The 27,128-nt window shown below is 40.7% G+C and overlaps 1 protein-coding gene across 1 annotated transcript in view; it reads right to left on the reverse strand.

The window, feature by feature from the left end:
- Window positions 1–1,467: 1,467 nt before the first annotated feature.
- Window positions 1,468–27,128, reverse strand: part of ULK4 (unc-51 like kinase 4) — a 212,171-nt gene continuing 186,510 nt past the window's right edge. The window contains exons 36-37 of the mRNA XM_039715236.1: window positions 4,788–4,876; window positions 1,468–1,857 (exon numbers count right to left, since the gene is read on the reverse strand). Coding sequence (XP_039571170.1) covers window positions 1,773–1,857; window positions 4,788–4,876 — 174 coding nt within the window. The 3' untranslated portion in view covers window positions 1,468–1,772. The remainder of the gene's footprint in view (window positions 1,858–4,787; window positions 4,877–27,128) is intronic.

A 27,128-nucleotide genomic window follows, 5' to 3' on the forward strand; every position in this document is an offset into this window, starting at 1 on the left:
TTTGTGTTTAAGAAATAGTCCTGGACTTGCACAACTGCTTTAGTGGAGGGAGCCAAGAATAATTTACCTCTTTGATCCCACTCTGGCGTAGTTACCCTTTATAGCCTGGAGGTTTCCTGCTGCAGTCCTCTAAGGCACCAGTCTGCCCCTGCTTTGCTTTGGCAGGGTCCTTAGCATGGGGCAGGTCCAGCCAGATGTGAGGCAGCTCCACTTGGTGCCAGGCCTGCCAGCCCCACATCTCTCTGGGCTTCACAAAGGGTGAGCAGCCTCAGCTCCCCTCAGAGGTGCCCTCAGCACTCCAGTGACAGTGACAGCACTGTTCAGGGACAGTGAAAGATCCCTTTGCCCACAAGCTCTCAGCTGGTTCCAAGCCCTTTTCAGGTGTCCTCAGTGTTCAGCTGCTGTGCAAGACGAGACCTGTGTGTGAGTGGCTTCCCTTGAGGCAGCACCTGTGTGACTGCGAGAGGACAATGTGGCTCTGAGGCTGCCGCTCAGCCGCAGACTGCACGTGTGCTCCGTGCAGCTGTCACCAGCTCTGGGAGCAGCACTCCAGGCACATCCACTGCAGGCAGCACTTTGCCAGCAGGAGATCAGAGCAGGCTTTGCTGCAGAGACTCCTGGCTCAAGATGCTGAGAGCTGAAGGGAGCCACAGCAGCCTGCTTCCCCTTCTGCTGCAGAGGGAGAGGACTCGCACAAGGAACTCAGCTTTGTTCCTCTCAGCCACACTTGGGTTATTCGACTTCTACTGTAAAACACTACAACAAATAATAGCCAGCACTTCACTTGTCCCTCTTTCTAGTAACTCCAGCTGAAAGATAGCGGTATTTGAAGTAATGTAAGAAAACAATTCCTGTAAGACACAAGGTGAAAACTGTTTACCTGGGCCTGTTTGCTTGCGTCCACATACTCTGGGTAACGGGGCTGTCCAAGAGCAGGGGTGTAGCAGCAGCTGCCACAGGCACCTGTGCTTGGTGGGTGCACTGACAGACTGACAGACATCAACCACAGCACATGTGGAGAAGAATTTAACTACACACACTGTGAGATCTGCAAGCTCTAGAGGACCTTTTCTAGGGTACCAGCTTTTACTGGGGGTTTGACAAACTGCCAGGGTTATCATCACTCCTGTTCTCAAAGAACTGCAGCCAGGAGCCTTGGCAGCTGAGAACAATCCACCCATGTAGCTTAAGCTGTGCAGTGCTAGGCAAAGGAGGGGCACACAAAAGGCTGCGAGTAGAAACTCGGGTAACATCTATCATCCTTACATACCACACACAGTCTGTGTGATCACAGTGGTTGGTAGTGGTTGCTTGAGGTGAACAATATTGTCTGTCTTGATAAAAAGGCATTTTCTAGTGCCAGTCACAAGCATGAGGTCACCCCCGTAAGATGAACAGCCAAGACAGTCACCTGGTCCCAAAGATAAATGAGCATTTCTAACTACCTTGAAATAGTGAAACACTTTATATTGTGAAGTAACTCTACTATTTATTTCATTTACACTTTCAAACTATCAAATACTTGAGCTACATCATGTAATGCCAGCATAGCAAAGTAGTAACCAAGAATTCATCCTTACCGGGTTGAAAAAACAAATCACCCCCTCCCCACTGCCGAACCAGCTTCCCTCCCTTCCTGAGCCAGCCCAAATTCTGCATGTGCTGCAGCTCAGATTGCTAAATGCTCAGCTCATCTGAAGATGTTCCTGCAGGACCGAGGTGCTGAGCAGGGTACACAACCTGCACATTTCAGAAGGCTGGTCAAAAATTGTTCACTTAGGAGTCTTGATATTTTCATGTCCCACTGCTCTCAGAATTTCAAATGCCAAGGAGGCAACAGCAATGTCAACGTGAGAGCTAGAAATTAAAAACAGTAACATTTATTAGATGTCCTCAGGAGAAAAAAATGTTTTCTTCAAATTCCACATTTGCCTTTATCTATGCTAGAAAATTCTGAGTATCCATTAACTGCACTGTCTACCTGGTTTTCTGTTAAGCAGTAACATTTAACCAGTGGTTCTGCCCTGTAGCAAATCTTGAGTAGAAATGAATCTCAGCTCAGATTCCCAGTAACTGCTACCTCACTCAACCTCCTGTGTAAAAAAAGGCAGATAGAATTTATCATACACCCTGTGACACCTCACATGCACACTTGCAGCTTGGCAGAAAGGTGTATTTTCACACACACAGAGCCCTCTGCCTCCAGCACTGCTCTGCACAGGCAGGCACTTCCACTCCAGGTGTTGCCCACCTCCTGCACCTCCCACTGCCCTTCCAACCACAGCGCTGCACTGGGGCCCTTTGCTTCCTCACCTAAGGTCTTATATAGATTTTGCCTAATTTTTTCTTCTGGAAACATATTTTTTTCCTAGCATTGGAACAGAGGCTCTAACATATTATTCCTAGTCTACAGAATCAAGTCTTTTTAGTTTTTTATGGACTCCCATCCCTCATCTATAGCTTAGAAAGGACATCAGCAGACCAATCTGCAACTTCCTTTACTGCTGCTCATGACAATATCTACCAGTACTCCACACTTTGGGAATACAGAGCTAACCAGAAAATCCAAATGATCAGTTCACATTACATAAGCCAATGTTGTAATAAGCAGCAGTTTAAATCAGTTATCTGAAACAAATTAATCTTAGCAACTGCCTTTACTGAAAAATAAATGTACATGATCTCACATTTTAAAGCATGGATTTGATTCCAGGTTGTTACTAAGCAAAATGGGTTGGTCATGTCATTCTTAAAACTGCCTGTTCCAACGAGCTCAGGAAGCATCACTGAGAGAGAGTCTGACAATCCAAGGTTGCTACAGGGCAGCAGGGGAGCACTGAAAGCAGCTTTCAATCCAACCAGTGCCCTTCTCTTAGCACTCAACTGCTTGGCTGGACACACTTCCTTTCTGACACACAGGAAGAGGGAGAGATTAGAAACCTGTCTGTGAGAAATGAGCAAAGCAAAAACACTCCTCAAGCAATTCAAACCAGAGGTAATATGTGCGTGGAAGGGCCTGGGAGTTTAGAGTACCCCGAGGATGGCTTAGATCCAGGATCTTGGCTGTAGCTGCCTCTAAAATATTTCCAGTTCTGCAGCAGATACAGAGAGGCTCCTTAACCATGTCCAAAGCACAGGTTAGGAGACAAAGATTATCAGGTCACAATGAATATTTTGGGAAAAATGCCACAAAGAAATGTGAGGAGAAGGCAGAATATCTACATTGTCCATAAATAAATGTCCATTCAGCTAAGTCTGATAAAGGTTCCTAACTCCAGACTTCCTCTGCCTATCTGTTGCCAATTTATGCATGTCTGAGTCCATTACTGCCCCAAGAACCAGGCTCAGTCCCTCTCAGCCTCCTCTAGAGGCAAATGGATAGGGACATGTGTTCCCTAAAGAAGGGAAGGAGGGGAAATGAAAATCCATGAGCTCTCAGGGGCTCTCTTGTTGCTGTTACAGTGCAGAAGTTTGGCACAGCAGAGGGACCTGGCTCACCTTACTGCATCATAACAGTCCTCAATGGCATCAGCTGGAATTTGCTCTACTGAGCATCTTGTGTTAAATTAGGGTGAATGCTCTTGATTTGGGCTCTGTAGCATGTGTTTTTCTGCATACAGAAACATACAGACTGTAGCAGGCTACTGAGGAAGCCAGAAAAGCAGAACTCAAAGACAATGACTGGGCTGTCTGGTGCATCTAATGCTGAAATGCTACAAACAGAGTGAACAGAGTGAAAGTTGTTTCTAACAGAGGAAAACCCTGTGCTCCCCCACTCTCATTTTCAGTGGTGGTGCCTGTGTCTCCCTTGGGGAGAGCTGACATTTTATTTTAGTGAGATAATTTAATGTGTCATACAAAACCCTGTGAGTCAGCAGCTGAGTGTGCAAGCAGGATGCTGACTGCTCTCTACAGGTTTGGCTGGTCCTTGGTGTGCCTCTCTTGCACTTGCCACATCCCAGCAATTCCTCTCCATGTCTGCCCACATCCCCCCTTCCTTCCAACACACAGTACACACTGCCATAATGTTGAGGAGCCAGTTTTCCCAAAAGACTGCATTTGAGAGGCAAAGAGCACAGCAAAGATTATCTTAGTGTTTCAAAAACTGACCTTGGAACTACAATTTCTCTATGAATTTCAGTTCAACCAGGAGTGAAATGAAGCCAAACACCCCACAGCAGAAACACAGAATTTGCTTTGAGAGGCAGAGAACAGCCATTCATTCATTCATATATCCAAGGGGGATTAGATAAGGAAAAGTATATGGGAGATGAGCTAAACTTTGGCCCATTTGTTGGGACTAGCACCTCTGTTCTTGCAGAGAAGGCCATGGCATTCCCCTAAGTCTCATGCCTTCTGCAGAAGCTACAGGTACTCTTAAACAAAAGCAATTCTGTTCTTCAGCCGAACATTTGAAAGGAATCAGATTTCAAGTGCATCAACCACAGCTCCCTTAACATGGGGCACAAATGTTGCATTGTGCATGCAGCCCACTCTGCCAGGAACCCCTGACAGAGGGACCAAGGTTTGGAATAAAATAATAAATTAAGAAAAAAAAATCCATAGAATCGACACACGCACAGAGCCGGACTGTGCAGCAGCTGGGGATCAAAGCGTGCCGCAGGCTCTGACAGAGAGGACTTTGGAGGAGAGCAGTGCAGGGAGGGGGGCCAGGGACAGAAACCTGAGAAGCTCTTACTGCACAGAATTACAGAAGACCGATGCAGACAAAAGAAGAGGCAAGTGCTATCACCCCTGGAAATTCCTAAAAGCCTGAGGGAACTCACCTGGCAGTTTGGACCAGGCTCTCTAGAGCCTGGATAAGAGCATCGCCATCATTCTTCAGGCTCTCCAAGTGCTTCTTGTTTGAAGTTATCTGGAACAAAAAGAAAGGACCTTTACCAAAGGCTTAGCAAAACACTCTTCTCTGTCATTTTTGTGGGATAAGAGAGAAGGAAACAGGTTACAGCATTTATTACAATTGTAAATGGAATGTGACATTGAAGACACCGATGAGAAAGTCCCTTTTACTGAATTTTAGGCAGAGACCATCTAAAATATCTTGGCTTTGTTAACAATATCCACCCACACTCTGAGTCCTTGTATGTGTGCAAATTCACATATCACAGTCTGACAATCCTGATTTCATCCTTAGTATCAATGCAAATACAAGCCCCATTCAGTCTGAATCCCAGGGATATCTTGGGGAGAAAGTTATTTTCATTTCTCACTTCAGGGAAAAAGTAACCAAGCTTCTACCAGCCTCAGATCAGAACATGTGGGGTTTCCTTGAGAGAAACCAGGTTAAAATCACCGCAAAGCTGGCAACTGCATATGGAAATTTTTCTCACCCCCTCATCCCTCCTTAGGAGTGTTACCTGCACAGAACTGTCACCTACAGAGCAGGGGGCGGAGTGACCAAAGCTGTTTGCCCTTTTGTGTCAAATGAATCCTGATTATAGCTGATTTTGCTGCTGGTGTGGTTTATTACATGAGTCTACAAAGACTGGTTTATTGTTTCTCCATCCTTAAGTAGTACAACTACACAGCTCCAGAGAGCCACATGTTTCCTGGTGGTTAAGCAGGTGAGCAGGAAGGTCATAAGGAACACGACATGAAGCCTCATGCACTGTAGTTTGAACAGACACTGAATACTTGGCAACTTGCTGAAAAGCTCTTGTATCTCAATAAATTACTCAAAAAAAACTGGTTTGCGTGTCAGTTCCTGCTTGCAAAGGTAAATAAATCTTGGCTGAAGAGAAAGGAAAGGGGGATGACCAGACCAGCTGATTATTTTGACACTGGAGGAGTTAACGCTAGAAATGATAACTTCTAATCCCAAAATCTGGCAAGGACTTGTAAGCTTTAGCATGCTGTGGCTGGCTCTATTTACCATTGATCCAGCATCTGGGCAACACGCCTTCACATCTCACTCTTAAATCACAACAGAAGCTATATTTACACCTGCCATCCCACCATAATTTATCAGCAGTGATTCTGCAACAGCAGTGTCACTACATCTATAATCGTAACATCCTGTAGTTTAGCACTTACAGGGAACAGGGACCTGCCTGAAATAAACCAAAACATATCCTGTGTGTTGGAAAAAAAAACAGTGATGCCATTACCTAAGTACAAATCACTGGTAAATCCTGATTACAGATGGTTAAACCTTTTTACTCTCTTGAGGTTTAGATCTGATTCTCTCAGTTTGTATTTCAGAAATCCAGTCTTCTCTATATGTTACCTGCTAGACACAGAAAATGTTTTGTAATCTGGGTTCTGTATGTGAGAACACCACCATGTATAGTAGGAGCAACACAGGGAGAAAAGTATTTTCACCACAAAATATTGCTTTGTGTTCCTAAAGAATGGTTATGCCTCAACCAAACATTTCCCTGCACCTCACCAGCTACTGCCACATTCCTTGCGCTTTCCACATTCATGCCCTTGTTTATCCTGCGCACTTTAAAAAGCCAAGAGGTCACTCTTGGAGGGAAGGTCACTAGGACTGAATCTTGCTCCATAAAACCATCAGGTCAAATAAAGGTTACAGATATCTCTCATTCTACTACATCCTAACTTTTGGGTGCTGCCATTTGTACAACCTTCAAGGTCTCTTCAAAAAACAGCCAATGACATCATACAGAGAACATTCAAAATGTGCTCAACTATAAAAGAAGAAAGAGGTTTAATTCTAAAATTATCTATTTCAAGCAACAACTTAGTCCAACTGAGTCACAGGGTCTGACTATAAGCCTGCCCATGCTGCAGCATGCCTTGTTGTCACTATTAAGAACACATTTCTGTGCATAGAACACATTTGAATAGAAAGGATTAAAATGGCTTTATATGCACAGAAATTGTAAAAGACTCAAACAGAAACACCCATGAGATCATCTCATCACCTCCCTGTTAGACTTCACTGTGCAGAGCAACTTTCAGCCACGAGCAATGGGCTCCTGTGGTGTCCCTCCACAGGGGCTACTCCCCGAGCTAACAAAATGCTTCAGTAAGATCCTTTCAGCAGTAAAAGTGGAAGCACAAGAAGGGAAAGGATCAGCATGAGCTGCCTCCCATTCATTTAAATTAAGCATAACTCAAATTTAGAACACATTTTCTTGAGAGTGTCAACTACCAGCTTCATCCAAGCCAAGGGGTGTTGGTGAAGAACCAACCCGCCCAGCTGGCAGTGCCACCCATGCCCACAGAGAACTTGCCCAGACCAAACAGGGCTGCACAGATTTACATGGGTGGCTGGGGCTTCCCCACCAGCTCTTCCTCACCAGTGCTCACAAAAATGTTTCCTATCCACCACCAGGCACCCATGGGCCTGGGAGGAGACCAACTCTGTGCTAGCAGGCAAACTTCAGGTTGAATACAGGGTGAGCTGCCAGCACCCAGGAGCCAGCTCAGCCACAGCTGCCTATGCGTTTTGTCAGCACCCCCATGCTCTGATCACTGGCTCTTATTTGCTCTTTATCTCAGTCTGAGTAGATCTGATTGCTCCCTAAGTAATTTAAAGGTCCCTTGCACATCACAGATTACATCCTGCTTCACACGAGCTTGTGAGAAATCACTGTTCACTTTCAAGATGAAACTTTACTCAAGTTTCTTACTTAAAAACTGTTCCAGTTTCATCTTCCTTTTGTTCCATAGGTTATAATAAATTATGATAGGACATAAAACCACCATTCACCAAAATTTGATAAATTAATGTATTTTTCCCTTGGTTATCTTTTTCTTCTACCCACCATTGCTGCACCTTTTATCCACACCAGTTCTAGTTCTCATTCATTTGGAATTTTAACAACTAGTTTAATGAACTCTTGTAATATTGCTATTTGTTAGGGCTGGCTGCAACACAGATTCAATGACATAATCAATAGCTATTCCTTTAATTAAGAATGTAATTAAATCTCAGTTTAGTTGTACACTCACTGCAATTTAACAAGAATTTCAAAATTACTTTTCTTTATTATGCCCACAGCCATTCAGCAGCTCTCCTCTCATCAATCTTAACAGCTGTTAAACAAGGGTGAGCCATAAGGAATATCATGGTTGATACGTAACAATCGATATTTCAAAAGTTCCAGAAAACTATTCAGATATTATGGTGCCGCTAAAGATGAGTGCAGGAAAAGTTATAATATAAAACATTTCCACTGGAATGTCTACTTCACTAATAAACGGAGGAGTTTTTCATTTTTACTCTAAGAAGGCATTTTTGCAATTCAAATTTCAAGAAAGCGTAGAAACTTAAGGGCAAATTACTTCTGTAAAGGTTGGTTTGACAATGCTGAACTGGTTTCTCTGATTAGTCATAAGTCACATTTTGTGATTTACAACAGAAAGAAATTTCCTCAGCAGTAAACTACTCTCTCACCATTTTAAAGAGAAAGAAACTCTTCTCTGCTGAGGTTTCAAGTGAACCATAAACTTGATGTTGTGAAGTAAACTGGAAAATAATGCAAAAATAAGGAGCTTTATATTGGAAACTTTTTCTTGGTTGAAGAAAGGTCTTAGAAGCATATTCAGCTTCAAGTATCATCTTCTTAAAGAAACAACTGCTGGGGATGTTCACCATTTGCTCAACAAGCTACTACCTTGCCTGTATACACAGATACGAGCAAGACACCTCAAAACATACCCCTTTCTCACAAATTCTTTCTTTCTCTTTTCCAAACACACATATTTTAACCTTATAAAGCAATGCTTTCCTACATTTTCATCAAAATTTAATATAATTAAGCTAATTACAGGTACTCAGTTCTTGCTCAACTTTACTGGCACAGGCTGAGAGCAGCCACATGGGTAATGCAGAAGCTGCTGTGGGCTGGTTTATCAGAACTACCAGATACTCCCAGGTCCAATGTCAGCATCACCTGGATATTGACACATGCTGTAATAAAGTATAATTTACCTCTTGATGGAAGCTTTTCTGTGAATGGAACTTGTGGTGCTGTAATAATTTATCTCTTGATGGAAGCTTTTCTGTGAATGGAACTTGTGCCTTCAGCTAATACTGCAGTAAAAACAATCAGTAATATTTTTTCTATGGACTAACTAGGACCCTATGTAGGACATGAAATATAATACTAAAAATTAAGTTTCCAGACTAAAAACATTAAAGAATCGAGAATACTCCTATTGCCCTCTAGACACTCTTTCAAATAATGTCTTCATAGTAAGTGCTGTTCCTGCAATTTTAAATATGCATCTCAGACTTCTCATTCCTACTTCCATCTTTGACTGGCTGAAGGCACTGTCAGGAGGACACAGAGCCTTTCATCCCCAACCAAAGCTACTGTTTCAAATGTCATCCAAGCTGGTGGTGACTGAAAGTTGATGGCTATTCACAGCTGCTTAGTGTGACCTTATTCCCATTTTTTAAGGAACAAATGTCAAGAAATATAGTGGTGTTAAAAACATTGCTATAGCTGATGTGACAGCTCAGCAAATAAGGCAATGGGATAGTAACTTCATAAATAAGGCACAATGCCTGGGCTTCAGGGGAGAACCTTCTAGTGTTGTGACCCATCTTTTGCCTATCCCAGGGCATTCAACAGTACTTTTCCTCCCAGGCTGTCAATGCTGAACTATTCACAAGCATGGCAGTAATTGAATAAATCATGTCGCTTGGTTTATTATTCACAACTCATGATGATGTGGCCAGAAATATGGAGCCATTCCTTCTCAACAGAGGAGCACAATAACGCAGAAAGTACTGCAACTAGGGACTCACACAGGTGAACTAAAACTAACAGATCCATTGGCTGTGGACTTATTAAATATAAGAATTTATTTCATTATAAATTGCTCTCCAAACATATACACTAAGCTGGCAGTGTTTATTTCCCATGACAGATCAGGTGGATCTCTCACTTCTGGAGGCCTGCACACTCTTACAAAGAGTTACAAAGTAACATGGCCTTACCTTTTTGTACTGAAGCGCCAGACCCAATAAAGCATTTGGAGCCTATCAAGCGGAGGCTGTGATAATGACATTTAATTATGATGCCACAAAGAGGAATCCCGGGCAGGGATCCAGATACCTGCACAGTGCATGGGGAGTGCTGCTTCTGAAGGGCATGGAAACATGGTGTTGAGAATGAAGTTACCCAAATTCACTCTCTTCTCTGGAGCTCAGACTGCTAACAGAGCCAGTGAAAGCTCCCAGCCCAGACAGCACAGACTACAATACCTTTTCTCAGTGCCCCCACAGCAGGCTACGGGGTCCTGGACTCCTGCAGTCCTCTCCCCTTTTCAAAGCAAGTGTTTGCATTGTGTTGCTGCAGCAGGGTTTCCACTGGGTGGGGAGAGGCAGGGAGGCTTGGATGGCTCCCACACAGGGAGCGAATAACAAGGGACAGGGTGGCAATTGGCAACATGGCTCTCCAGGCAGAAGTTAAACACCAACTCTCATTTACAGGGAAGCACTCTAGCTATCAGGGCAATTTTACATCTGTGGCAGCAACTTTCTAAAACACAAAAGCAAAACAACTAAAACTAGCAACGAAAATCCCAGATACATACAGTGGTGTTTTGTGAGGTGTTTAATCTGGCATTAGTTACATGTGCTCCCAGCAAGTCTGTGGGATAGGACCCTCTAAAGCACTAAGGTGCAGCCAATTTACAGGTTTTTAAATGAAAATTAATGGTTACTCTAGCCAGGATGTGCTGGTGTAGCAGAGGAACATCCAAAGGCAGTGTGCTTATAAGGATATCATACACTCACTAGAATGGCCACAAGTTATTTTTGGTCTCCATAGTGTAGGAGAGCTCATTCTAAAAGGATAAAAACTTTCATAGCATTGTTTCCTTGCTACTCTTCTCTCTACACGTGGTTCCAGCTGGAGAGAGACACAGAATGTGTGTGTGGGAAGAACAAATCAAGTCGGACAAGTTATATTTATGTTACTAATTGCCAAGTCACTTGAACAGGCCTGAGCAATGCTGCTGGACCATAAAAACAAGAAATGAAACTTACAAAAGCATGAGTGTTCCAGGTGTGCTTTGGCAAGCATATCACAGTCAGGGATTGCAGACACACAATTACAAAGACTTTGTGGCCTTCAGATCCTGCAAATACATGTGAAAACAAGCAGGTATCTGTGACCAAAAAAAAAAAAAAAAAAAATCAACCCCACGCTACATCAGACAGCTAAGCTCTGATTTTAGAGTTCAAGAATGTTTTTTTTTCTCTTTATGGATAAAATTCTTGTTCCACTGAAGTCAACAAACACCGTTTGATTTTGATAAGGCCATGATTTCATTGGAGGTGTTTTGTTTTCTTCTAATTTGTATATGTGTGTGGAGGTTTATTCTAAGTTCAAAGCCATTCCTGCGGGTAACTTGGAACCGTCCCAGTTTCCCGGCAGTCTGAGTGCCACACTGGCTCGAGGACTATTCACAGACAGACAAGGAATGTCTCCCACACGATAGATGGTTGTTAATTGATTTTGGATGTTTCTTGACACCTATTCACTTTGAGGCTATTCTCTGCCCTTCAGCACATGTATTTTGCACACAGAGGCATGCTCTGTGATTGTTGTAAAATTACCAACTCTAAGGGGCATTGTTTAAACATAAGAGAAGATTCATAAAACTGCAGGGTAATTATTGAACAGAAGGTACTCTGTCTTGTTTGATTTTTAAAGTTTGATTTTATTGCAAGTGCTGTTCTCAGCTCACTTTCAGAAATGTCTCTATAATCCAGAAAATACCCATTATTGCAGTTTCCACCCTCTTTAATGAGTGAGTTTAAAATATTTGACTTAACAGAACTGGATAGGCAACCTCTTTACATCCATTATACAACCAGCTGACCACAACAGCTTTATTAGCAAAAGTAAACTGCAGTTCTGTCTGGCAAACCATGGCTCAAAGGTGCCGCAGGAGACTTCCACACAGGGCTGCAGTGCTGATAAGTTATGCATGCTCAGAAGCCAGCCCAACATCTACATGGCATTAGAAATAAGCACTTGCCATTCTGTTGCTGGTGATCTCATCATCTGCAAGCACAGGTTCATCTGTCACCTGCATGTCAACGACTCCCTGAGGTCCTACTTCAGACCAGTTTCGCTCTGTCCAAACAATGATCCCAGCTGCCCCCAAATACCAGCTTTAGCCAAATTGGGCCACATACTAAGCTTACACAAAACTTGCAAGCCCTCGATCCCTTGTCCTGCAGCTTCCCAGCAGCTCCCTGTCCTCACCTTGCTGGATCAGGTGAGACCACCACCTCCCAGGTACACCTCACCCTGGTAGTCTCTTGTAACTTCCTCCTTATAAAAAAAACAGGGAAATCCACTGGAAGCATCTTTTATTACCACAGTTCAGATCCTACATTTATGTTCTTTTAGGAGCTGTTATAGAGGCTCCTGGTTGTCATGGAGCAAAGCAAACTAAAAATAATTATGAACAAACACTAAAACAACACACAGATTGATTGCACATCTATATTTCCTCTCAAGTTAATCATTCTCTGAATCTCTCATTTTCAAATATCCTTCACAGTATTTCTCTAATCAGATTATCAGATTTTCTCCTAAAATAGCTTCTAACAAGAAATTCCAAATACTTCTTAAATGTTGATTTCCATAATTCTTTTTCCAGCAATAGTGTCTTTTATGGCCTAATAATTCAATCTGTGAATAAGATCCTTAAATTTCAACATTTTTCAATCCTTATGTCTCCCTGTAAAATCATGAAATAGTCTAGCTGCAAAGGTTTTTTTGGAGTTTATCAAACTCTCATTGATGCACTCCATGGGTTAGGGGGATGACCTTCTTTACTTTCACATACATGTTCTTTTCATGTCCATCTAGTACAGCTAAATCAAGACCTTTCACTTACACACCCATGTGCATGCAAACCTTAATTTTTGCTTCAGTGAACTGCCTTATCTCAAACTATGATTGATTTTCCATCTTATTTTCTCTCCCCTGTCCAGCTGGGAAGTGATAAAGCAGCATGGTGGGCACCTGGCATCCAATCAAGGTCAGCCCACCACACATGCTTTGATAATTCAAATAATTTCAAGCATTTACACTCTTGCAAGGATAAGAATCTTTACCACAGATAACTCATCTTCTCACTATTAGGAGAACCAGGGACATATTGGAAAGTGCTGACCTTTAAATGGAAATTACCATAGAGGAGAAGTATGCAAGCAACCAAGCAATTACCAATTTAATAAATGCTGTTATGTCTAACAGCCATGCAGCAATGCTCAGGTGAGCTGGGGAAACCCCTAGGAACAGCCAAGAAGTCTCAGTTAGGAATTTGAAGTTTAATGCATACAGCCTCCAAAAAATGCAAACCCCTAGGAACAGCCAAGAAGTCTCAATTCCAAGTTAGGAATTTGAAGTTTAATGCATACAGCCTCCAAAAAATGATACCTACATCCTGACATTGTTCCTTGTCCTGCTTTAAAATGCTCCTCATAAAGATAAAAGCCTACTATGCCTTGATGAAGGCAGAGTGATGTGAACAGAGCTGTCCAAGTTGTCTGTGCAATTCAAGTCTGATCTAGTATGTGAAATCCCTAACCACGCCTGAGCAGCGCCTCTATATAGCATTGATCAACTTCCATGAAGGATGAAACTAAATTAGATGGCTCATGATCACATTTGCCATAATCTGGACTTGAACACAAGACTCCAACAATTACACATCTCTACAACTTGGCTTGATAAATTAGATTCACTATTCCAAGAAAAGCAAGACTAGGATGAGTTAAATTAAGAATTAACACAGATTATGAAAAACTCATTTGTAAAGAATAAAAAGAGTAGCAAAATCATGTTAGAAAAATCATTCTGAAATATGATTTTGAGCTAAATATTAAAGCACCAAACATTAGTTCCTTTGTAGCCCCTACAGACTTGATTTCCAGGGACACGTAAAACTCAGACACCTTGAGGATTTCCTTAAGTACCAAACATGGACAGTCTTGTATATACAGGAGAAAAACAAAACCACCCCTCCTCCTGCCAAAATCCAGAAAAACGCTCTGAAGATTTTTATTACTGGGGGAAAAAAAGGATCAGTGTATTTATACTTCATGTAAAATGCAACTAGGAATGTAAATGACTGAACAGGGATGTAAGTCTATAAAACACCAATTTCTGAGAAAAATTATGCATTATATAATGGTTCAATTTCCATAAAATTGTAAAAACTGTCACAAAAACAAATGGACTTCTGAAATTGATACTTGCTTATTGTCATGTGACAGATCGCTCTGGCTGCCTGGCAGAGAGCAAACAGCTACCTTGTTGGCTTGCACTGGCCTCAGAGAGAACAATTTCAGTCTGTTTTTCATTTAACAAGTCCAGTTGCATTTATGTATCTTTACAGCAGCAAGGCAGTCATTCATGTGTAATTACACAGAGGAGGTCAAAAGGAAGTAATAGTGATGAGCCCAACAGATGACACAGCTTGGCAATCTCAACAGTATTGCACTATGTAAAATTACAGTGCGCTGAAACACCAAATGAGTCCAGCAATACTTTTGTGCCCACAGAAACAATGAATTAGGGCTCCATAATGAAACAACAGTGATAGTCATTGGGAATTACAATGACCTCGAATTTTGAATTGAATAAACAGGTTGCAGGTTTCAGAACTGCCGGTTTCACTACACAACCCAAGGCCAAACAGCTGTCTGTGTGAAAAGATCCTATTTCTCATTGCTGACCATGGTAATATTGCTTTTCAGACAGCTCCTGTACCTATTCATAACCATACTGGGTTCCCAGTACCCAAATAAGCACAGTGATAATTGCTGTGGGGGTACCTCAGAAAGTGAACATGTTCTGAACAAATGGGTGAGTAGCTTCCTCCAGGGACTTGAGTCTGCAGTATACCAGCCACTGAAATAGAGACTTCTCATTCTTATTGCTCTCCAAAATTAAGAACAGATCCCATTTTTGATTTTCCCATCCCGATCAGTGTCATTAAAGAGCACCTGTTGCAGATTGACTGAAAAATGTCATTTGTGAAAACAACCATCAATCAAAATGTCAGTCCAAATGTGCACTTAACGCAGACACACATATACTTACAGACTTACACTACTTATTCCAAATAAACATAGTAATACTTAACACAGAATGAATGGTTCAGTAGGCCAAGTTGTGAGTAAGCATTCACAGCTACTTCAGAGGTCATCCTCCCTCACTGTGTCTCACACTGCAGATAACCACAAGTCGTCAGTACATTTGGGTTTGGGGTTTTGTCAACACTTGCCTGTTCATTAAGTTGTGTTTGGACTCCATACACTTCATCGTTTATGAGCCCTGCTGTTTTAGCGACATCAAGAAACAACTGATTTAATGAGTTCACATAAATTTTCTTTTCTGCCTCAACTCACTCTTGGCTGTCTGGACTGGCAGGAGAAGGTTCCTGGGGGAGCTTTCTTAAGCTTTTCTCAATTTGTTGAGATTTAGCTCCTGTGCATAAGAGAAATTCTTGAAGATATCTCCAACAAAAAACCATCCTATTGTCCTTTATAATTATATTTGAAAACAGAGATGAATGTAAACACAGTGGAGTTTCTTTGCTGTGACTGCAAAAAACAAATGGGCTTTAAGACAAGGTTAAATGATTTCCAGCAGAAACTTGCAAAGAGAAGATAAATCACCCTTTTCTTTCAGCACAGTGCTGTGCAGTCACCTTCATCTTTTCTTATCAACTGCCATTTCCACACATACATGAAGTGCTCTCATTATGTTAGGATCACAGTCTTTAACCTGGCAGTCTTCTATCAACAACAGAAGAAAAAGATCCAAAGGCCATGAGTCCAAGGTGATGTCTCTAACTACTGGCATGAATGGCAACATAATGCTTTACTGTTAATTGTAGAAGTCAGGGAAGACCAACACTCATTTCATTTAAGGATAAAACTCAAGTAGCTGGCAACTCATCCCTAGCAGTATAAGAAGAAGGGTGATGCTTGACAATTCTGCATAATACTTGACAGAAGATGGAATGAGGGGAATAAGACTGGCTGTCTGTGCAGGCCATGGCCATGGCAAGAACAATTTTGTTCCAACGTAAATGCCCAGCTGCGATTGCCAAAGTGGGACAAGGGAAGGAGGAACATACCACAGTGTCAAGAAATGAGTGTAGAATTTATAAAATATCTGTTTAAGCTGTTTATCCTCTCCACATAGAAAGCTCTATCTGGCACTGTTACCACAGATACTCCAGCTTATCTCCTCCATTGTGTAGCTAAACAAATTTAAACTAAATTAAAATAATGCAATTAAGTAAAGAGTCAAGCAATCACAAGCACTTCAGCTAAAGGAGTTCCAGAGATTACCAACTACTTAGCTAGAATGTGAAACCTGTGTATATACGTACTCACTACCTGGCAGTGTTAAGTGGGCTGGTTTGAACCACCTCTGTTGGTGATTTACAGTGATCTATTTTAGTCTGCACTGTAAAATACTCATACAGCTCTCTCTGTATGGGAGAGCCCATAGAGGTGGCTGTCTTATCTCAGCAAAGGTAGCATTAATTTCCAACTGAGCAAGCAACAGCTTCTTCGACTCCTTTGCTCTGATGGCATCATGATGGATTGTTTTTAATGCATCCTTATTTTTATAAAACATATTTTAATTGAGATTAGATATGTCAGCAGTTATGTTGTCCAAAGGGACTTTGTTTGGTTTAGTTGCTACAGTAAAAATTTTTTTAAAAAAATCCGTGTTCCAACTGTCTGCTCCTTTTTTTTTTTTGTCAGTGGTTCCTGTTCCCAAAGCATGAAGGGGAGAATAAGATCCCAGATTTCATCTCACTTCTCTGGTTCTCAATTTAGCTGGAACAGCCAATGAAGGTGTGACTGCACAAATGCTGGCCTCAGACAGGTTTCCAGGTCTGTGGAGTAGGGACAGCAGAGTAGTAGGACAGTGAAGCAGAGGCAGTGGTGGACCATGCAGGGCAAACTCTGCTGCTGCCACCATCTCAGAGCCTTAAGCATGAGCTCACAGACGTTGTCATTAAAAGGTGGAGATAAAGAGGCAGAAAGATGAAAAGAAAGCTTTCAGCAAAGTACACAGTAAAGGCAGAGTCAGTCCTATAAACACAAAATCTGCTGAATTTCCAAAGAAAACCCTTATCCTATACAAGTAATTTAATTTGGATTGGAAAGCATTCTCTGGAAGACAAACTGACGGTTTCTCTTTGTAACTCTCTAATACAGCAGAGACTGACCTTTGCATTCTCATTTTGATGCTTATCTTGAACAAACAGCCTAGAAGTCAATGTCTACTGAGAAAAAATTAGGGAAGTGCCTTTTCTCTAAAAGAGCAGAGCAAGTCCTAGGGAAATAAATTAATAAATATGAGGCCAGCAGCTGTGGCTGAATGTTAACCAGCTTTGTGATGCTGTGTTTATTTTGCCATGAAATGCTTGCTGAGACAAGTTAAACTTCAATCATGAATTACATATGGATTAAGTCTTTCAGGGAGAAAACTTTTGTTATCTCAAAATATGTTCCATTTCAGTATGAGCAGAGGAACAAACATTTTGTTGTTTTAAACATTTTTGCTTTTATCTCATAGGTGAACGTAGTGTTCAAGGAATGGATAGCACTGACCAAAGGCAACCCTGTTGCATGCAAAGGTTCTGACAAACTTTGCCCACACAGATCGGGCTGTGAAACTCACACCTGACTTACAGCACTGTCACTTCAGCAGTCTTGGCTTCAGCTGAAAAGACAGTCCTATCAAACTGTGAAAAACCAGCTACCCACAATCCAGCTTTCAGCTATGATCTAATCAGGCTGTGAACTGGGTATTTTTCCCCTCTCATTTTCACTTTGACTATGAAAAAAAAATCAAAAAGCACTATTATCACATTAACGTATTCATAATAAATATGCACAGGTTACAAATAAAGCATTTCTAACTTAATAAAGCAATTTGGGGTTTTTTAGAGGTTTCAAGTGAAAATTCCTGACATTTTTGCTGATGTGCAGCTAATTACACCAGTGTTTTCCATTTGCCCTTGCACAATTACCACTAACAAGGTGTGCCTTAAAATTAGATGTTGCAGCCCCTACACTTAACCTGATTAGGTCAATAATTTAAATATTAACAGTTACAGAAATGCAGGCAGAGAGATTCTTGTTAAACAAGAAGTCATTACATACTCTTACACTGTATTCTTTTAAAAACACAGTGGTTCCACATGCAGAATGAGCACCTGGATGCCTGCCACAAGATCCTGCCTTTTGCTCCTATGCCCACCAATCTTACAACTTTGTCCTCCAGGACAAGGTAAATGAGTCACAGTGCAAACTTAATCACGTCACAGCACAAAGCTGATGTGATGATCTCATTACTGTTCCAGGAAAAGGAATAAACTCAATTCCTGTTGACACCAGCAAATCCAGCTTTCAGCCAAGACCCACATAACAGAGAGAACAAGCAACATGAGCGGCACTCTATTAAGGAAACTATTATCTTAAGCCAGATAGTGACAATGAGACTTTTAAAGAAAGTCTCAGTGCTTTGTCAGAGAATTTTGTCAGAATTTTAAAGAATATTTTGGAGGATAGTTGATTGAACCAAGTTGGTGATCCTTTTTTGGTAAATTTAAGGTACCTGGGGATTACCCTTATGTCAGGATAAAAATAATTTTGTACGTTAAAGAAAAGATTTATTGCACTTTTCAAGCACTCAAGCCAATCTAAAGTGTCTAAGAGGTTCATTTTGAAGCTCTGTAACCCTTTTTAATACTATATTTGGATGACTGCCTAGCATAGTATAAGACATGTAGAAACAAAATCTAAAATTACTAAATCTGACTTAAAAAGAATACCTGTCTGATCAAAGCCCCTAGCTCACCTGTGTTGCTTTTTTTGGTTTGGGATGTTCTGGGGGGTTTTTTTGGTAAAACTAACTAGCAGGAAGTCTTATCTTCTGAGAGTTGTACTTAAAACAGATTGCTTGTAAAGATTTGAAGAATGATTGGGATTATCATTCTAAAACAGCACCCAGGGGAACTGGGTGGATCAAGGGACTGCTAATGAGATATTGAGTCTTTCACATCTAAACTTCTAATTTAAATTCAACCCAACACAAAGTTCCCCCAACTGGTGGACATCTGATGATCTGTAAAAAATGAGGTGATGTTCTCACTCTATTCTTAGAAAATACATGTTGAACTGCCAGGAAAATCATCACTCTTTGCAGTGAAACTAAGAAGGGAATTGACAATGAAACACTTTTAAAATAATTTTTATTCCTTAATATAGTAATATAAGACAAGGCTTTGGCTTTCTGGATCAGGTTTATTTTCCCCAAACTGCTCAAAATAAGTTTCAGCCTCTAAGACTACTATAGTAAAATCAAATAAAACATTTTAGTAAAGTAAAAATTATTATTTAAGTTCCAGAGTAGCTATATTGGGCTTTAATGACTTACAATTTACAGAAAGGGCAGTGGTGGATGTTAATGAGTGACTCAGATGACTTTCTATTATGCTTTTCTGCAGGAGCAGTCATTATCACATGTCAGTTGCTCAGAACATAGCACTCTGTAGTCCTCCCTCTCATTTAATAAAAGCCAATTAATCATTTCCAATCATTTACGTACTCAGTGAATTTAGAATCTGGTTTCATTCACTCATAAATTACAGTAAATCTATCATTTTAATTAACTAACTAGTCATAGCTGTTCTACAGACATTTTGTTTGTGTGAACATTCTTTAGCCTATGAACTATTTGCAACTCTTATTACTGTGATTCTTGGTTTACTAATTGGATTTGTGACAGATCAGCTGTATGACATATTACCTTTTCTCTGTGCTGACTGCTGGGTCAGATTGAGTCTCTACCTCCTTGGCCTCAAGGTCTTTGCTCTTGGTACATGACAGGACTATCAATCTCAAATGGCTACCGTGCAAACCAAGCCCACAGCCTGCACATGGACTGCAGATGGACTGATCTTACCTGCATATGAATCAGTGGGTTGGGCACACATTAATTGACACAGCATGACCACAACCTCTTCCACTCATACAGCCTTATTCTTTCTTTTCTTCCTCCCCAAAAGTGCTTTTTTCCCCCATAATCCAAGCCTCTTCTCCCTGCAAGAACTTTCCTCACCACCCACATGCACAAGGGGAACCAACCAACAAAGCTATCAGAGCAAGACCCAGCCATGTGCTGGTCGTACTACATGGAATGGGGAAGACTAGGTAAGCTCTTTGTTGTGTTTTTCAAATGATCCCTCTATAAAGTTCATGTCTTACCAGGGAAAACAGCTTTCTCCTGTGCTAAGTCCCTGGACAAATGTACAGAGATTGTCCCTCGGACCAGGAAGAAGGAATGTGGTCCTTCTAAATAATGGAAGTTGCTGATTATCCAAAGAACTTTTCCTTCACAGTACTATCAAAAAGCTCCAGTAGGTTCGAAGATGCTGCTTACAGCAGGTATGTTACAGCTGACCAAAGCCACCAAACACAAAAAATGTTCCTTAGCAGGGATAAAGAGGGACATCTTGAGAGAAGATACCATTTCTTCTCCAGCTAATCCTTTCCTACTTTCTTCCCCTTGTGCCTTATGTATCCTGATCATTCCACACCCAGTTTTCCCAGCCATCCTTCCCACAGAAATCTATGACCTGGTGCTGGAAATTTGTTCTAGGGAACAAAATCAGCAAACATGAAGTGGCAGGTTCCTTCACATCATTACAGGAGGTCACTGATGCATTCATTGCCTATGTGTGGAGAGTCAGTGATATAAGAAGGTAACAACCACTAACATCAGTACTCTTGAGTCCTTGAGAAAGCCCCGGATATGGTCCTCTGGAATACAGTTGGTGAGAAGGAAAAGACCATCTTAGAAGATGCCAGAAAAAAATCCATACAAGTACTAGGCTGCCACCTTTCAATAAAATCAAGGTCTTGGGTGTGATTTCAGTCATCTGAGGAAGCAAAGACAACCTGCCTTCCAACTAGGTCTTCACCTAGACTCTGAAATGACACCAGCACTCAGTGTTATCTTCCCTGCCTAAACCTCCTCTTACAGCTCCAGCTGTTCCCAGTCTCCATTTGCGGTCAATCCCACAAGGCTTGGCAAGAACCAGAATGAACTGGATCCATAGAGAAAAGGTGTACATAGACACCATAAGAAAGAACCCTTTCTTCTTGCATTGCCTGTGGAACTGTTGGAGGTGTGTAATTCTCTGCCAGGAGGCTGCTAAGAGGCTTCCTAGTACCCTTTTACTTTTTCAAGGAGTAGATGCGTGCACATGCTCCAATCTCCTCCCAAAGAAGTTGGATGTGTCATCAATGTGCCTCGGCCCAGTGGTCTTTCTGGACCAAGACTTTACACTCTTCTATCACTCAAGGATGGATAAGGCAAGTACCTTTAGGCTCCTGGACAACAATTTTAGGCACTAGATGACAACTTGCCAGAGCCCTCCACCAACTGGCCCTTTTCCTCCTGCTGCAGCACAAGGACTGACATATACCTTCTCTACATACCAGCACCTGCACTATGAAGAAAAGATATTTCCTTCCTATCAAGCCCAAACTTCCAACAAGCCGATACAAAGCGTATCTCATCTGACTGGCTATTGTAACAATGATTGAAGGCTGACCTTAGCCAAATTTAGGAGCTTGTGCCCATTACACCAGGTAGCAGTCCACAAAAGGGCCTGACCAGCCACAGGGAAGCACCTTAATAATTTCTGGCTTCATGGACATTTTTCTTAAATCAAACTTCAGCAAGCCTCCAGGCCTGTATAAGAGTTAGGAGGATTTTTCTCTAGATACATTATGCAATATATTCATTATTGAATGTTACCGCAATTCTGTCACGCATTCAATCAATATTTTGATTTGTCTGCAACTCTTCACCATCAGCTTTAGTTTTGAATAATTCTGTATCATCAAAAAATCTTTGTCACATCATTCCACATCTCTTTTTCCAGCTAATTTATGAATACATTGCAAAGCAAAGATCCTGGTGAGCTTACAAAAATAGCCTACATTTATGGCACAATACTGGCCATTTATTATTTTCTGCCATTTAAGCTACAATTAATCTGTGAGAAGAGCTTCTCAGTCTCATGGCTTCTCACAGCTGCTTTTGAAAGTTCTCCTGAGAAGCCCTAAGAAATGCCTTTTCAAACTCCCAGTCCACTATAACAGGTTACAATTCTTCATACACTATTAATTTGGAGGAATTGGAATTACTTCCCTCCACAGACATCATATTGACTCTTACGTAATGCACTGTATTTATCTTTCTGTTTACCCATCCTTTCCCTATTATCATGCCTAACAGTTTAGCCTTACAGAAGTCAGAGTTAATTGCCAGAATGATCCCTGGAGCCCTTTAAAAATGTTAGTCTAGATAATGGTTTACTTGATAGGCTGCATATCAGAACTACAGGCTCAACAATTTCTTGGACAATTACCATTGGGACCAGCTGACCTGTTATTACTCAATTAGTCAAATTGTTCTAAAATATCTTTTTGTAACACCTTAATTTTTTTCAGACAATTCTATATACTGAAAAACCAGATTGAGATGATCAAACTGTGTGACAGGCAAAAATCAGAAGTCTGAAAAGTGGTCTTTGTGGTATAAGCCCAAGACTTTTCCTCTTCTTCAGAAGTATACTTCTTGTGTCAGTCTAGAAAGTGAATTCATATGCAAAGTTACAGTAATTTCTCGTTGTTTTTGTAAATAGTGATAAATCACTACCTCCATTGCAGATGATGTATGTTCATTTGGTGAACATTTGAGCTATTAATGAGAACTACCCCTAAACATGAAGAGTGGCATCTTTGTCTCTTATGAGACAAGTTTTTGAGAAGTACACACCTCAAAGTATAACCTGGATGTCTGACTTTGCTAAATAACACATACTAATTAACTTGGTACCACAACACAGTAAATTACCACCACACATTTCCAACAAGCTTTTTTAGCACCACAATATTTACGGACATAAATATTCTAAGACAAATAGAAGATTGCAGACAATACGAAGTCCTCTGATAGACACCCCATATGAAGGAAGGCTATTTCATCAGCTTGAAATTATTTATCATAATTTCCCTTGAAATGTTTCCTGGGTAAAGCTCCTGGAGATGAAACACCTTCTAATTGTGTCCATCCTTTGGCACATTTCCATCCAAAAATTTCATACACCAGAGGGACTGTCCTCAGAACTGACACTCAGAGTGACATTTCTTGTATGGTGCCATTTCTGAATTTGCTCAGGTAAACAGAAATGAGAAAAGTTTTTGAAGAGCATGTTCCCATGTATTTGTAGCATATCTATGACAAGGACACAAATATATCATAACAGCATATCTAGCTTTTGACTCTGAGAACAAATTATGGGTGTACTTGCTCTTGTTTAATGTGAGCACCATTGGGAAGCACTTTTTGAAAGGATAATAGGCAGTGGAAAGGACTAAGATACACAAAACTATGAGGAGAGGATAATTTTGTAGTATACTGTATATACTGTAGGAGTCCTCTGAATTGATGCTCAGAGCCAAGAAAAGCAGAACCTTTCCTCATTTTGTAAATGAAATAAAAGCTTCTAATAAAGACAACAGATTAAAGAATATTATTGCCATAGGACATGCCAGTGCAGCAAAAGTAGAATATGATAGCTTTTCAATGAGAAACAGAAATCACAGGTTTAGAGTTGAGAGAATAATAAAATACAGGAAGTTAAAATTAGAAAATGTTGCAAACACATCTGAGAACATAACCAAAATAGTCTTGAGTACAGTGTGCTTACCAGATTAATGGAGAAAAATTTGCATAATTAAAAGGCATTGACAATTAACGTAATGCAAGTGAAGGAGCAAGAACCTCATTTCGTTATAATTAGGAGAACTATTTGCCAGTCTCACTTTAAATGTGACTCAGAAGTTTCAGACACATCAGTGGCATTTATATGAGTAAAAGTTACTGGAATGACCATCTTTAAAACACATTAGGGCCAGTAACTTGTAGTTTATCAGTTAACCAAAGACTTGTTGAGTACATCACCAACCAACATTGGGGGAAAAATGAGGGTAAGTTCTCTAGACAGGCTTAAAGGCTGTGGTACAGAAAACATTAAATTAGGGGAAATGTCAAAGAGTGGTTAGGGTATGGAAATAGATATCTGATGGGTACATAACAAAAAGTGCAAATATCAGATTGCTAACAAGGAAGTCTCCTGGGTGAGATTGCCATAAGAACAAGCTGGAAGCTGGCAACTGGGGAGGGCACAGAGAGATAAGCAAATGGAGGTTATGGCCTTTCTCTTCCTAGATCACAGGAGAGGATTTAATTAGTGGTTAGGGTTATCCACAGAGCAGCTTCTCCCATGGAGAGCAGGGGGATTTGAAAATAGGACAATGGCATTTTAGTAGGGCACAACAGCTGAGAAAGGATTCTCCAGTGAATAGGAAGCACTGGTTCACAGCTTCTCCTCTCCCTCCTTATTTTGAATGAACTCAGATCTTGGAAACTGAGCCGCTGTGTTCAAGTTGTTTACATGGCTGAGTGACAGGAGATAATATTTCTTTACATCTCTCTTTACAGAAGCCTGCAGCAACAGATGGATTTTGCAGCATAATCTAAAGGTCAACAACTTCTGACCAGCAAAGTAATGGAGAACAGACCAGGCTGCAGAAAGTTCAGCACAGAGGAAACCTAATTAAAAATTATGTTCATATTTAACAGTGTTTAAGAATTGCAAAATCACAGAGGGACTACCTGAGGCACCTAGTATGTGCTCAAATCAATAAATGTTTTTCCTAGAAAGGAAAGCTATGCATAAACATAAATCACATGCCAAATTCACTAGTGGATTTTATAGTGGTGTGTCTGAAATGGCTGAAAATTATTTTCATGAGTTATAGATTTGGAAGAAAACCCCCAAACTAAATCAAAAACCCCCTCAAAAACCCCTAAACAAACAAAACACGTGGAAGAAAACTAAATCAAACTAAATCAAACTAAATCAAAAACTCCCTCAAAAACCCCTAAACAAACAAAACACCGTTAACATGACATTCAGAAGGCCTTATGATTAAGACTTTTATGCCATAAACTTGAAACATTCTACTACTCTTCCAATGAGAAAACTGGTTCAACCCTGCTGTACTGCTCAGCTGCCCTCATTTTCACCGAAATTTGTTCAACTACCCCAAGGTTGTACCCCTCAGCTCCTGAATATCTGTCAGACTCGGGCACTAAACAAATATGAGCTATGCTTAACAGTAATGCATACAACCACAGCATCCCATCTAGAATAACTGAAAGATCTGTCAACTATCATTTTTATAACTTTTCAGTAATGAATCAGTTTTTAAAACTGATTAAAACATTAAGAAAAATTTTATTTTCAGCTACAGACTTTTAAACAAAGCACAGAAAATAGACATATAAGAAATGAAATGCACATTTTAAAGAGCTGGCTAAAACACAGACTTTGCTCCAGTTGTTGCTTTGATTCCATGAGACCATGAAGAAGACCAACCAGTGGGAATTCAAACATTAGATCACAATAAATCAACAGGCATGAAAACATTAGCTCAGGCATTAAATTTACATTTTCCAGACCATTGGCTCTTGTGACCCAGAATATACTGGGAAAGCTGAAGTTCTACTGTCAGTTCTGTAGCTCTGTTTCACTTTAGCCCAAAGCAAGAATCATGAAGTGCAGGCTCTTGCTTCACTCCCTTGCCCTATACTGGAACATATTTATTTTTAGGTATGGCATACTTACAATCTTACTACACTGAGGAGTGGTGAAGATAAGGTGCGGGCTCAGGCTCAGACTGGGATGATGCATGCAGCATTTAAATGGAAGTAGCAGCTGTTGGGGGACCATACAACCAGCTGCTTACTGCAAGAAGCTTTAACATACTCAGGGAGAACAGAACTTCCAGATACTTGTTTCTAATATGGACGAAATCTTTAACGAGCACTTAAGAAGCTGCCACCTTTTTTTGAGGGTTTGAAGCTTTTAAAACATTTCAAATAGGGAAAGATTTCAATGGATGGCAAAGCCACAGTGTCAAAACAGAAGTCAAATTCTTGCCACAGGCAGCAAGCTCTCAGAAAAGCAGAGTTAAACAAAAGCCACTAGAATTTTTAAAACTACAATCAGATAAAATAACAACTTAATACCTCTTTGTAATCTTCCAGAAAACTGAAAATTTAATCAAGAATAGCTTATGAAAGTTTCATAAGGACAACACCTTTTATGAAAAATCACAGATGAAACATCCTGAAGTTACGGGCAACTGTTATACAACAGAAAAAGTCAGAAAATCCCAATAATAAGCAACCACCCATACCATATTAATCCCTAAGTCACAAGACAAAATAAAAAATTACTATTTTGCTGTCTTTGTGGCTAACATGCTTTTAAGTACGCTCTGTCTCAATAGCATCACCACAATGTTTCTCCTAAGCATTCTGCTGCTGTAAAGACTTCCCAGCACAGCTGTTTATCTTCCCCGTCCCTCTATTATTTTAGAAATCAAACTAGAATAAGACTGATGACAGATGTTTAAATGTGTCTCTTGCTACCACAGTTTCAATAGCAGGACACAAAGGCTATAAAGCACCTCCTGCCCACTACCATTCAGCTGCACTGAGCAGACCCAAAGGACACACCCAGAAATTTTCCCCTTTTTCTATTGCAGTTGAACAATGGTTCTCCTGGTCTTACAACTTTACTCCTCTTGTAGGAAATTCAGATAAATAAAAATCAACATAATTTGCAAGGTTGTGGTGGGAGTGTTGCCCAAGTACACTGTTTCATACTCTCAAGCAATCAGTTATGGAATACCAAGAGCAATAAATCAACACAATAAATATGCAGATTGTAAGTTTTCTCATAATAAATTCCTAACTATATGTGATATAACATCTCTAATGCAAAAAATATTTTACAGATACAGTCTCAAACCCACTTACACCTCTTTATTTCAACTTTCCGTGATGAGTCTGTGCTGAATTGTTTTGCTGATATAATGTTACTGAGAGTTAAGAGTTTCTCTATTGTAGCCTCACCTTAGCTGGGACTGAGGAGCAGAAGAGCCTGTCACTGATGGACACCATGAGGGGCTATCCCTT

This window comes from Passer montanus, unplaced genomic scaffold (genome assembly GCF_014805655.1).
Source record: "Passer montanus isolate IOZ18808 unplaced genomic scaffold, ASM1480565v1 scaffold32, whole genome shotgun sequence".
Taxonomy (NCBI): Eukaryota; Metazoa; Chordata; class Aves; order Passeriformes; family Passeridae; genus Passer; species Passer montanus.